Below are 14,343 nucleotides of genomic sequence, written 5' to 3' on the forward strand. Positions count from 1 at the left end.
GCCAGGCTGAATTGTATCTGTATATGTTCTCTTGGTCCTGAACTTATGTCACCAATGGACATGATGCATTGATTTGTGTTACCAAATCTGCTGCAGTCATTTGAGGTTTTATATTTAAAAGCCATTTGAAAATTTTTGTAAATAGTGAGGTTTTGATTATTAATATGCAGCTTGGCTCACTTTAGATACCTGCTAATGCTTGATAAATTGCTTTTTTTCATAATTGTTTAAAACATCTTTTGTTGATGTCAACTGATAATCTCATTTCCTCATTAATATTTCACAAGTTGTTTAATTTCTTGTTTTTAAAAGCTATTTTACTGATGTCACAAGCTTTTGTTGAGTTTTATTTAAATAAAAGTTTATACATGTTTTCAACTGTGAACTCATAATTTCTTGCTTTCTGGCGCAGCCCTACCTCTCAACAGCATTTTAAGCTGCTTTAGGGTAACTACACCCAGTTCAGAAACATCTCATCACATGATAGCAGGATCCATTAAACTGCAAACATATGTCTATTAACCATGCAGTGGACAACCATAACTGGTCATCTCAAATTCATGTAGGTTGACTTTCTGATGGAGTACACAAATGATGAGTATGTCAGTACTCTTTTGCTGCTACGTACATCCAACAACCAAGCTCCTGCTACTGCTGTTTGTGTGTATGCTGCATGGTACCCTCAAAGGCAAAATCCTGATAAGAATGTTTTTCATCACCTGGAGCAACACCTTTGGGAACTCAGTAATCTTTGTCCACAAGTAATGGACAGAGATCATTCACCAGTCATGCCACTGGAGTAAATATGATATTGCAAGGCAGTTACAGATATCTCAAAGACTGGTTGTTGAAGTGTTGCATGATACAGAACTGCATCTGTATAACTGCACGTTATTTGAATGATTTCTTGAAGTCTTCATCTGCCATTTTCTTTATTTCCTGTACAACTGTACAATTTCAGCCTTAGGCCATTTTCAAGTATTTTATGAATGATAGCTTTGCAACAACACCTCGAGAGTTACATGCTCCTAAAATAGCATGACCACCTCAAACTAATTTATGAGCATAACATGATGTCACAGGAGCAATAACATATACGATATAATCTGTTACCAAAATATCCCCCATAAAATACTTGGAAATTTGGCTGAAACCAGATGTAAACAATAATGAAATTATAAACTCAGATTGTAATGTATACCACAGAGACAGGCTAGACAGTAAAGGGGGATGTGTGTTTACAGTGATAAAAAGTGCAATAGTACCAAAGGAAATTGATGGAGATCCAAAATGTGAAATAATTTGGGTAAAGGTCATGATTAAAGCAGGCTCAAACATGGTAATTGGATGTCTCTACAGGCCCCTCGGTTCAGCAGCTGTTGTGACAGAACACCTGAAGGAAAATTTGGAAAATATTTTGAGTAGATTTCCTGACCATGTTATAGTTTTGGGTGGAGATTTTAATTTACCAGATATAGACTGGGAAACTCAAACATTAATAATGGGTGGCAGGGGCAAAGAATCCAGTGAAATTTTTTAAAGTGCATTATCTGAAAACTACCATGATCAGATAAACAGAGACCAACTCGTGGTGATAACATATTACACCTTCTGGTGACAAACAGACCCGTACTATTTGAAACAGTTAATGCAGAACAGGGAATCAGCGATCATAAAGCGGTTACAGCATCGATGATTTCAGCCGTAAATAGAAGTATTAAAAAAGGTAGGAAGATTTTTCTGTTTAGCAAAAGTGACAAAAAGCAGATTTCAGAGTACTTGACGGCTCAACACAAAAGTTTTATCTCAAGTACAGATAGTGTTGAGGATCAGTGGACAAAGTTCAAAACCATCATACAATATGTATTAGATGAGTATGTGCCAAGCAAGATCATAAGAGATGGAAAAGAGTTACTGTGGTACAGCAACCAAGTTAGAAAACTGCTACGGAAGCAAAGGGAACTTCACAGCAAACATAAACAAGCCAAAGCCAAACATAAACAAGCCAAAGCCTTGCAGACAAACAAAAATTACATGAAGCGAAATGTAGTGTGAGGAGGGCTACGCGAGAGGCATTCAACGAATTCGAAAGCAAAGTTCTATATACAGACTTGGCAGAAAATCCTAAGAAATTTTGGTCTTATATCAAAGCGGTAGGTGGATCAAAACAAAATGTCCAGAAACTCCGTGACCAAAATGGTACTGAAACATAGGATGACAGACTAAAGGCCAAAATACTAAATGTCTTTTTCCAAAGCTACTTCTCAGAGGAAGACTGCACTGTTATTCCTTCTATAGTTTGTCACACAGATGACAAAATGGTAGATATCAAGACAGATGACAAAGGGATAGAAAAACAATTAGACTCACTCAAAAGAGGAAAGGCCGCTGGACCTGATGGGATACCAGTTTGATTTTACACAGAGTATGTGAATGAATTTGCCCCTCTTCTTGCAACAGTGTACCATAGGTCTCTAGAAGAGCGTAGAATTCCAAAAGCTTGGAAACGGGCACAGATCACCCCCATTTTCAAGAAGGCCGTCGAACAGATGAGCATAACTATAGACCTATATCTCTAATGTCGATCAGTTGTAGAATTTTGGAACACATATTATGTTCGAGTGTAATGACTTTTCTGGAGACTAGAAATCTACTCTGTAGGAATCAGCATGGGTTTTGAAAAAGACGATCGTGTGAAACCCAGCTCATGCTATTTGTCGACAAGACTCAGAGGGCCACAGACACTAGTTCCCAGGTAGATGCTGTGTTTCTTGACTTCTGCAAGGCATTTGATACAGTTCCCCACAGTCGTTTAATGAACAAAGTAAGAGCATATGGACTATAAGGTCAATTGCGTGATTGGATTAAGAGTTCCTAAATAACAGAACGCAGCATGCCATTCTCAATGGAGAGAAGTCTTCCGAAGTATGAGTTATTTCAGGTGTGCCACAGGGGAGTGTTGTAGGACTGTTGCTATTCACAATATATATAAATGACCTTGTGGATGACATTGGAAGTTCACTGAGGCTTTCTGTGGATGATGCTGTAGTATATTGAGAGGTTGTAACAATGGAAAATTGTACTGAAATGCAGGAGGATATGCAATGAACTGACGCATGGTGCAGGGAATGGCAACTGAATCTCAATGTAGACAAGTGTAATGTACTGCAAATACATAGAAAGAAAGATCCTTTATCATTTAGCTACAACATAGAAGGTCAGCAACTGGAAGCAGTTAATTTCATAAATTATCTGGGAGTAGGCATTAGGAATGATTTAAAATGGAATGACCATATAAAATTAATTGTCAGTAAAGCAGATGCCAGACTGTGATTCATTGGAAGAATCCCAAGGAAATGCAGTCTGAAAACAAAGGAAGTAGGTTATAGTACACTTGTTCACCCACTGTTTGAATACTGCTCACCGGTGTGGGATCCGTACCAGATAGGGTTGATAGAAGAGATAGAGAAGATCCAATGGAGAGCAGCACACTTCATTACAGGATCATTTAGTAATTGCAAAAGCGTTACATAGATGATAGATAAACTCCAGTGGAAGACTCTACAAGAGAGATGCTCAGTAGCTCGGTACGGGCTTTTGTTGAAGTTTCGAGAGCATACCTTCACCAAGGAGTCAAGCAGTATATTGTTCCCTCCTACGTATATCTCGCAAGGAGACCATGAGGATAAAATCAGAGAGATTAGAGCCCACACAGAGGCATACCAACAATCTTTCTTTCCATGAACAATACAAGACTGGAATAGAAGGGAGAACCAATAGAGGTACTCAAGGTATTCTCTGCCACACACCGTCAGGTGGCTTGCAGAGTATGGATGTAGATTTAGATGTAGATATAGAAAATTTCGTAAGGCTGAAACTGTACAATTGTACAGGAAATAAAAAAAATAGCACCTGAAGGCTTCAAGAAATCATACAAAAAATTCATCACAGCTGCAGACCCTATCCCATTGAAAATTGCACATTAATTCAACACCAGTGACCAGAAAGCTGCATTTTATGAGTACAGATTTGTGAACAGTTTTTGCACCAAGTGGAAGATAATGAACATTTTATACAGAATGTGACTGACAAATCTAGTTTTACTTTTAAGGTATTTTAAACTTCCATAACTACCATTAATTATTATGAGATATGGTTGACTACATATGGGAGTTCTGCTCTGGCTGTGAGTTATGCTCTGATAGCCTAATGGTAAGGTGACTGCTGGCCATATGCATAAAATCTGGGTTCAAGCCCCAGTCCAGCAGAAATTTTCACTGTTGTCATTTCATTATGGAGCTGGTGGTTGTCTATTTTCACTCTGCAAATACATTTCATCTACAGCCATTGTTGGCTGGAACACAACCCACATATCACACATAAATGTGGCTCCTGGCATACTTTGGCACAAACCTGTGAACTGCAATCATGGGAGGAATGCTTTTGGTCCCTTAACTGTTGCTGGACAAGTTGGATGCACCATTGTATCATATGTTTCTTTGCAATACATTGCCTGACACATTACAAAATGTTCAACATGGTGTTTGGTGATAGCCATGGTTTCAACATGATAATGCATCTCTACTCTTTGGAATGAATGTGTGTAACAGTTTAAATGAATCATTTCCAGCAAAAGGGATTAGTTGTGGAGGTCCATTGTTCTGGCTTCCACATTTCCTGTGCCTTAATCCACTTGACTTTTATTAGTGACGTCACCTAAAGGAATAAGTTTATAGTACACCACACATGGATGTACTCAACCTAATAGCTCACATGGATGCCCCTTCAAGAATGATGGTTGCAAGTGTGTTGCATATGTTCCAGCAAATTATGATCCATGAGTAGAAAAGTGTTTGCAAATACAAGTTGGTTGCTTCGAACATCTTCTCTAAAGTAACATTGCTCGTACATATTTGTACCAGCTCTGTAAAGCCTGAATATCAAAAATACATAATGGAATTACTGTGCATAACATAATGTGCCATCTATTGTATGTTTTGTACCTCATTGGATGCAGACGATGTTACTGTATACAAAATTATTTTCTGTACAGTTTATTTGTGTCATGGACAAAACAAAGTAGTCATTTATGTTTGTAAGAAGTTCATGTTACGTGTAAATGTTTAAATAAAGGTAATGGGGAAATAAATAACAAGGTACCATATTATAGAGGTGTAAATTGCATACAATTTGATGTTCCAACTGAAAAAAAATGTGGTTGATGTGAACGTGACTCAGGCATCAGCAAATCTGCACATCCATTCCTCATGGCATTGCCTCATCTACTAAGTTAATGGGACAACTCCAGCACAGTGCAGAGTTCATGCTGCCAATTACAGTTTCTTTTACTACATTTTAATACATTTTATTATTTTACAGAAACAGTACAGGAAAATTTCGTATGTGATTTACCCATTTCTGAGAATAACAGTAAGGAAAATTGTGTAACAACTGCACCAGACTTACTTTAAGAGGAATTGGTCTCACTTCAGCAGGTTCACACAATATGAAGTTAAATGTGCCATACACTCCATCATTTATGTAGTACATGACAGATGTTATGGATCCATCCTTTTCATTCCTAAGCTCCCTTTTGGAGTGGACATTTGCAGCAAGTGTGTACGCAGAAGCAACATAAAAACGTCCAGGTTCTGCTATAACATGTGTCCCACAGTCAGGAAAGAATTCTTCCAGAGCATTATTCACCACCTCTGCTATCTGTAAAATTGGAGGGAAAATGACATATTGTATAACATTGTATTACAGTTATCAGTTCTCTGCACTTTAATAGCTTTTGAACTGTTCTTTATCTGTGAAAGTTCTACATGTGGATGAGATTTAAAAAATTAGCTTTCAGCAAGAAAAACAATGTCTGAGGGAAACTTAGAAGTTTCCTAACAACTGAGATAAATAATAATGTTACCCTGTCTATAGAGCAGCCCTTGTGGCCAGGAAAACCACCACCAATATCAAGCACTTGGAAGTTTCCTAACAACTGAGATAAATAATAACGTTACCCTGTCTACAGAGCACCCCTTGTGGCCAGGAAAACCACCACCAATATCAAGCAGTTTCATGGAAAATCCCAGAAACAACCCATGATCAAAAACCTTACGGGCTGCTGCAATAGCTTTCTGATAAACAGGTGGATCATTACAGCCAGAACCAACATGGAAGCTGACACCAACAATTTCTAATCCTAGTGAATGGGCCAGAGTCATTAGACATGGTGCATCTTTCTCTGGGTTACAACCAAACTTCTTCCCCAGGTAGCATTTTGCTACAGCTGCATCACATCTTATCCGTATCACCAGCCTGTAACATAAAAGACCAATTAACAGATTAAGCTAATCTCTTGGCCCCTATTGTCCTACATAGTATTTCCAGAAAATAAATTCTTCCAAGAATAACAATTTCTTTCATGAGTTTTTGACAGAACATTTATTTTTTTACAACAAAAGGAAAGTTGACATTAGAAAACTGAAAATTGTATGGTGAGAGAATGGGTGGCTAGAACTTACCTTCAGAGTGTGAAACTCTAAGTTCCAGTGATACACACCATTTAAAGAAAGAGAACTGGAGATTTCAGAGAGAGTTGTTCAAAGATAGCACATTCAAAGGACGACAGACATACAGAACAAGAAGTAATTATGGATTAAATCAAAATAAAGAAGTGCAATTAAGAGCTAGTACAAAAGTGGAAAAGGAGACAGTGTAGAAACAAGAGGGAGAGGGGGGGGGGGGGAGGAGTGAGTAAAGAAATTAGAAAAAACAGTAAATGATTGAGCAATTAATGAAATATAAACAAAAAAGGGATTTCTTAATGGAGGTTTGTTACAGAGCCAGTAGGATAAAAAGATATCATGGACAACAAGTTCATGTCTCTGGAGTCAGTACTGTGGGGGGAGGATCCAAATGGACCCTCTAGGACAACAAGCACTCGTGTCCCTTGAGTCATGGAGTACAACATGCTCAGCAGATGGGTACTGGGTGCTCTCTAGGTAGAACATTTTGCTGAGTTCAGTCATGTAGCCACAATTTAGTTCAGCTGCCTGAATGTTCTGTGGATCATGATTACATCACACACTTTCACAGGTCATTTTCACAATTATAGTGCTCTCTCTCTCTCTCTCTCTCTCTCTCTCTTTTTCCCCCTACCCACAGTGTTTTACACACACACACACACACACACACACACACACACACACACACACACACACACACACACACATCATACAAATAGACATTTGGAAATCCTTCTACGCAGTAGAAGAAGTTGTCATGTAGGTATGACTTCAGCATGTGCTTGACATTAATTTTATTAAATTTTTTACATCAATCAGTAGTTGGCCAAAGATTTCTATGGAAGGCTACCTCACTCCTTTCTGTACCACACTAAGGATGAGCAGTGAACAGCCATTTGTCCTCCTGGCATTATATTTATGAATGTTACTGTTGTTTTTTTTCTTCAGACTGAGATTGCTTTTTGACAACAAACTTCATAATGGAGTAAATATATTGTGAGATTGTTGTCAGTATGCCTAACTGTTTAATGAAATATCTAAAAGAGGTTCTAGAGTGGACACTACATATTAATCATATTGTTCTTCTGTGCAATAAACATTTCTTCCTCACTGACAAGTTACTAAGACTATGATGCCATAAGACACTAGTGGATAAAAATAGAAAATGTATGTCGCTTCTTACGTATTTTTCTCTCCAAAATCTGTTAATATTAACAACCCAAAAGCTGCAGAGGTTAGATGTTTAAGAAGATCTCTAACATGTGACTTCTACTTCAGATTCTTACCAACATAAATACCTAAAATTTTTTAATATTGTGTTTAATTAATTGATTTACTTTTGTTTATTATTTCTATTATGTGGGCCGTCTTTACTGGTACTAAATCAAATGTATTGCGTTTTATCTGATTTCATTAACAGTCCATTTGCAGAGAATCAGTTATTTAAGTTTCAATAATATTGTTGCAGATGAAGCTGAGTAGCTCCGTGGTGTGGTGGTTATGATACTAAATTGTTGCAAGGAGGGTCGTGAGTTCAAAACTCACATGGACTGCAAAATTTTAATTTCTATATTCAGTTCAAGTACATTCTAGAGGTATCCACAAATGTCAAGAATAATTGTACTGGAATGTTCTGTAGCTGTATATATACTGTATGTGTCCTGGCCAGAGGCAGTTCACTCCACACTCTTGTATGTGCAAGTGCTGAATAAACCTTTGTTATGTGAAGGTAGTGTTCGTCATTCATCTAATTACACCTTTCTCTACATGACATTATTCTGGTGGAGGTGCCACGCATTGGAACTTGTGATATCACACATTATCGATGACACATTGGCTCCCATCAGGCCACGACAGAGTCGCTGTTTACATGGCGAGAAACCTGAGTTTGAGCCATATTCAACAGATCACAATCTATCGGAGACAGAAGAAGAAGAGGATGTTACAATGACAGCAACTGTGTGCCACCACAGGAGACATCCTTCTGGGTTCTCTGGTGACAATGGCCAAGATCCAAACAAGTGGCTGAAGGTATACGAGTGTATAGCCAAATTTAATGAATGGGATGACACTGTGTGTTTGGCTAACGTATTTTTCTACTTGGAGGGCACTGCCAAGCAATGGTATGAGAACAATGAGGAGAAGTTCACAAACTGGGAACTATTCCAGGTGGAAATGAGCAAGTATTTCGGCGACACACAATGACGTAAGTGCAAAGCTGAAAATAAATTAAAGTGCAGGACACAGTGTCCAGAAGAAACTACAACATCCTACATTCAAGATGTATTGATGCTGTGTAGAATAGTCGATCCCAGAATGAAGGAGGAAGATAAGGTTACACATCTCATGAAGGGTGTTGCTGAGGACACATATCAAGCCCTACTCCTGAAGAAGGTTTCAACAGTAGTATATCAGGACAATGTATCAAAAAAGAATTACACACAAGAAGTTTGAATGGCTTCCAAACATCACATTGATGTCTGTGATGGAGGTTCAAATGGTTCAAATGGCTCTGAGCACTATGGGACTTAACATCTGTGGTCATCAGTCCCCTAGAACTTAGAACTACTTAAACCTAACTAACCTAAGGACTTCACACACATCCATGCCCGAGGCAGGATTCGAACCTGCGACCATAGCAGTCGCGCGGTTCCGGACTGAGTGCCTAGAACCGCTAGACCACTGTGGCCGGCTGTGATGGAGGAAGCAACTGATTTCACAAGTGTTCTTCATCAGAGAGAGAGAGAGGAAGTTCAGAAGGCACTTGGATTGCACAGTGAGCAAAAAACTGAGACACTTCATGAGGTCATAAGGGAGGAAGTGAAACAGACATTGAACTCAATTTCTTGATCTTCATTTCCCCTTAAAACAGTAAAAAAGTCGAGAACCAGGCAAAGTTACGTTCCTATAATGCTGCATGAGGAACCTGTTTGGGCACCAAGTAAGACTGATGTCTGGAGGAACCAGGGTAACCAACCAGTATGTTTCCACTGTGGATGACCAGGACATCTGGTGTGCGATTGTCGAGAAAGGTGGCAGATATTTGATGATGCCTGTGCCAGAAGACAGCAGACTGATCTTAGCTGATGCCAACTTTGGGATGATGAAGATGAAGAAGAAGATGTGGGTCCAGGATGACGTAGGTCACCATCGCCACAAGCTAGCTGCTGGAGAGTATGCTCCCCAACATGCCAATCAAGGTCTTCATCACTGTTTAGAAGCTCCAGCTGATCACCTAGCTGCCACAACCTGGAAAACTAAAGGGTGCAACCTTCTGTGGAGGTGAGGCCGCCGAAGAGAAAAATCCTCCACCGTCGATCTCTACAAAAATGATAGGAAACTACATCGATATCCTCATGGATGGCCAACCAGCCCAAGCTCTTGTGGACTCTGGAGCATCATATTCAGTCATTTCAGAGAAGTACCATTGCCAGCTGCAGAGAACCATATTCATCGACAACAAAACATCTCTGCTGAAGGTGGCTAATGGGAAATATGTAAACCCTACAGGAAGATGTACCATTCATGTGGGTATAAGTGGCCATACACAGTCCTTACAATTCATAATTTTACAAGAGTCTAGTCATTACATCATTCTCGTATGGGACTGTTTGAAAGCTTCTCAGGCAATTATAGATTGTGGTCACTCGAAGATTATGCTAGACGAGATGAGATACTGTGGACAGGAAGATGTGCATCCAAGTGTGTGGAGACCATGTGTGCTGGATGAAGTGATCATTCCTGCAGTCAGCGCTAGAAAGGTAACTGTCATGTCTCATGCCATGCATCAACCCATGGATCTTGTAGTGGGATGTAAGAGAAGCATACCACTGAAGAATAACTTGGTCATCCCAGCCTCTGTCGTCTAGTTTAAGAATGGATTCGGTGATTTGTGGATAGTTAACTGTCACCGAGAACTGCTGTTTCTTCCAAGATGCATGTGCATAGCAAATGCTGAGCTGTTAATTGAAGAACAGCTGAGCATCATAGAAACCTTCCAGGCCGAGTCTGTGGGAAAAAATTAGTGCTACCACTATGAGACAAGATTTTATAGCTCGACTATCACCAGATCTCACTAAGGAACAACAGAAGAAGCTACTTGTCATTCTTCAAGAGTTCTCTGAATGATTCAACCCACATTTGAAGTGCAAATTAAACAAATTGATGGTGGAGCGCTGGATTAGCACTGGAGAACATCAACCAAAAAGCCATGAGAAACTACTCAACTACGGAAAAAGAATGTCTTGCTATGATCTGGGCCATGTGCAAATTTCGACAGTATCTCTATGGAACACCATTCACAGTTGTTACAGACCATCATTCACTTTGTTGGTTGACAGGTCTTAAGGATCCAACAGGACGACTTGCTAGGTGGGCACTACATCTTCAAGAGTATGACATTACCACAGTGTACAAAAGTGGAAGAAAACACCAAGATGCCTACTGTCTCTCAAGAAACCCTGTGAAAGACCATCAAGACTTTGATGAAGATAGTGACTGTCTCACTGCTCTCCAGTATCTCCCTGCTGAGCTGAAGAAGGACATCAAGATATCTCAAATTATGCTTGCCTTAAATCAGTCAGAGGATGTGAAACGACAAGAAAACTTTGATCTGTTTGGAAAGAGGTGGCTACCACTGAGTCCCAAAGACATGCACTTAGATGTTCTACAGAAATTCCATGACACACCTGAGGCTGGACATTTATGATTTATTAAGACCTATGTTAGAATTCGCAAGAGATTTTTCTAGCCAGGTTTATTTAGGAGTGTCCGTCATTGTGTGTCGCACTGTCGAGAGTGTCAGATGAGAAAGGCAGTTCCTTAGAAACCACCTGGCCGACTCATACCAATTCCACCAGCCGAAATGCCTTTCCAGCGTGTTGGGATTGACCTCCTCAGATAATTTCCAATGTCTGCTAGTGGCAATAGACGGATTATTGTTTGCACTGATTATCTGACACGCTGTGCCATTGCAAAAGCTGTGAAAACAGCTGAAGCATCCAAGGCAGCCAAATTCGTCATGGAAGACATTGTATTAAAACACGGTGCCCCAAGGTCATTAATTACAGATTGAGGAAAAGTTTTTCGATCGAATCTTGTGACAGAGATAAACCATCGGTGCAACATAACTCATCACATGATGACTGCCTACCATCTACAAACTAACAGCCTTACTGAATGCCTTAATAAGACCTTGGCTGACATGCTATCAATGTTTGTCAGTGTTGAACAGGGCAACTGGGATTAGGTGCTACCCTTCGTGACATTTGCTTACAACACTGCCAAATAAGACCAAGACTATGGACACTGTGTTTCCGTTACACCCTGATGACATGGATGATGACTACATTGGCTACATGTTAACCAGAGCTGAGGAAGCTCGGCAGTTAGCTCGACTCTGCACACTGCAGGCTCAAGGAAATGATTGCCAAAAATATGATGTGAGGCACCACCCCATTGTCTACCAGCCTGGTGACCTCGTCTGGATCTTCACTCTTGTTCAGTTGGTTGGTCTCTCTGAGAAGCTCCTCAGGCGCTACTTTGGACCTTATAAGGTTGTAAGACAGTTGTCTGATGTTACTTATGAAGTTGAAGATTTTGACCCCAACACAAGACGATGAAAGATCAGAGATACGGTCCACATCCTTTGAATGAAGCCCTATAAGGATCCAGCAACCCAGGGTAAATTCGAAGCCCCAGTGACAGGCAACAAGCGAAAAGGTGACAAAGAGCATAGCAACAAAAGAAGTTCTAAGAAGATCACTATCAGAGTGAGAATCAGTCATCAGGAGTTGGAGTATGCAGTACTGATGACTCGTTCCTGGACTAGGATGCTGTTGTCGTAAGGAGGGAACAATTTTTCAGAAAAGTACATTCTAGAGGTATCCACAAATGTCAAGAATAATTATACTGGAATGTTCTATACTGTATATATACTTTATGTGTTCTGGCTGGAGGCTGTTCACTCCATGCTATTGTATGTGCAAGTGTTGAATAAACCTTCGTTAAGTGAAGTTAGTTAGGCTTCATTACAGTACTTGCATCATCAGCAGATAGAACTATTTCTGCTTCTTGGATACATGAGGCAGTATTATTTCTCTATAATAAGAAAGAATGTAATATCAGTTCCTACAGTACACCTTTAGTGATCATTCTCCAGATGTTGTTTCATTGTGCACACTCCCTGAGTTTCTTAATGCAACACTCTGCGTCCTTTTAGCTAGACAGTTTGCAAACCAGTTACCAGTAAGATATCTGATACTATGATATTTGAACTTACTTAGGAGAATATTGTGATCTGCGTGGTCAAATGCTTTTGGAATGTCACAAAAAATACTAGTTGGTAATATTTTGTTATTTAAATTTTGTACAATGTGAATCTGAATTGGAAATTAGCATGTCTGTGGAGAGATACTTTTGAAATCCAAATTGATACTAAGTACCTTATTTTGGGAGAGGTGTAGAATGGTTCTAGAACTCATAATTTTTTAGCACCTTCAAGAAAGAGATAACTAGTCAGATTGGTTAGTAATTATAAATATCTGTCTTTGTAGCTTTCATGTAAAGGAAGGAAAGCAATGCTTTCTTGCCAAAGATAGACCAGTTGGGCCTGAGCGACTTCCATTTCATCCTCAGGCAATGGTGTCATCGAGATGAGGTACGGAGGGGCATGAAGTCAGTGCATCACTGTGTCTCATTTCCTAATCTAATTCCCTCAGCATCACACGACTTAATTTGACTGCATTCCATTATCCTTGTTTTGCTTTCGTTGACATTCGTCTTATATCCTCCTTTCAAGACACTGCCCATTTCATTCAACTGCTCTTCCAAGTCCTTTGCTGTCTCTGACAGAATTACAATGTCATTGGTGAACCTCAAAGTTTTTATTTCTTCTCCATGAATTTTAATACCTACTCCAAATTTTTCTTTTGTTTCCTTTACTGGTTGCTCAATATACAGATTGAATAACATTTGGGAGAGGCTACAACCCTGTCTCACTCCCTTCCCAACTGCTGCTTCCCTTTCATGTCCCTCTACTCTTATAACTGCCATCTGGCTTCTGCACAAATTGTAAATAGCCTTTCGCTCCCTGTATTTTACCCCTGCCACCTTTAGAATTTGAAAGAGAGTATTCCAGTCAACATTGTCAAAAGCTTTCTGTAAGTCTACAAATGCTAGAAATGTAGGTTTGCCTTTCCTTAATCTATTTTCTAAGATAAATCAAAAGGTCAGTATTGCCTCACGTATTCCAATATTTCTACAGAATCCAAACTGATCTTCCCCAAGGTAGGCTTCTACTAGTTTTTCCATTTGTCTGTAAAGAATTCGTGTTAGTATTTTGCAGCTGTAGCTTATTAAACTGACTGTTCAGTAATTTTCACATCTGTCAACAGCTGCTTTCTTTGGGATTGGAATATTTATATTCTTCTTGAAGTCTGAGAGTATTTTGCCTGTGTTATACATCTTGCTCACCAGATGGTAGAGTTTTGTCAGGACTAGCTCTCCCAAGGCCGTCGGTAGTTCTAATGGAATGTTGTCTACTCCCGGGGCCATGTTTTGACTTAGGTCTTCCAGTGCTCTGTCAAACTCTTCATGCGGTATTGTATCTCCCATTTCATCTTCATCTACATTCTCTTCCATTTCCAGAGTATTGTCCTCAAGTACGTCGTCCTTGTGTAGACCCCCTATATACTCCTTCCACCTTTCTGCTTTCCCTTCTTTGCTTAGAACTGGGTTTCCATCTGAGCTCTTGATATTCATATGAGTGGCTCTCTTTTCTCCAAAGGTCTCTTTAATTTTCCTGTAGGCAGTATCTATC

General features: G+C 39.6%; 1 protein-coding gene across 1 annotated transcript in view; it reads right to left on the reverse strand.

Moving 5' to 3' along the window:
- Positions 1-5,373: 5,373 nt before the first annotated feature.
- Positions 5,374-14,343, reverse strand: part of LOC124620042 (ornithine decarboxylase-like) — a 97,450-nt gene continuing 88,480 nt past the window's right edge. The window contains exons 8-9 of the mRNA XM_047146709.1: positions 6,018-6,315; positions 5,374-5,718 (exon numbers count right to left, since the gene is read on the reverse strand). Of these exons, the coding sequence (XP_047002665.1) occupies positions 5,374-5,718; positions 6,018-6,315 (643 nt within the window). The remainder of the gene's footprint in view (positions 5,719-6,017; positions 6,316-14,343) is intronic.

Source organism: Schistocerca americana, chromosome 6 (genome assembly GCF_021461395.2).
Source record: "Schistocerca americana isolate TAMUIC-IGC-003095 chromosome 6, iqSchAmer2.1, whole genome shotgun sequence".
Classification (NCBI taxonomy): domain Eukaryota; kingdom Metazoa; phylum Arthropoda; class Insecta; order Orthoptera; family Acrididae; genus Schistocerca; species Schistocerca americana.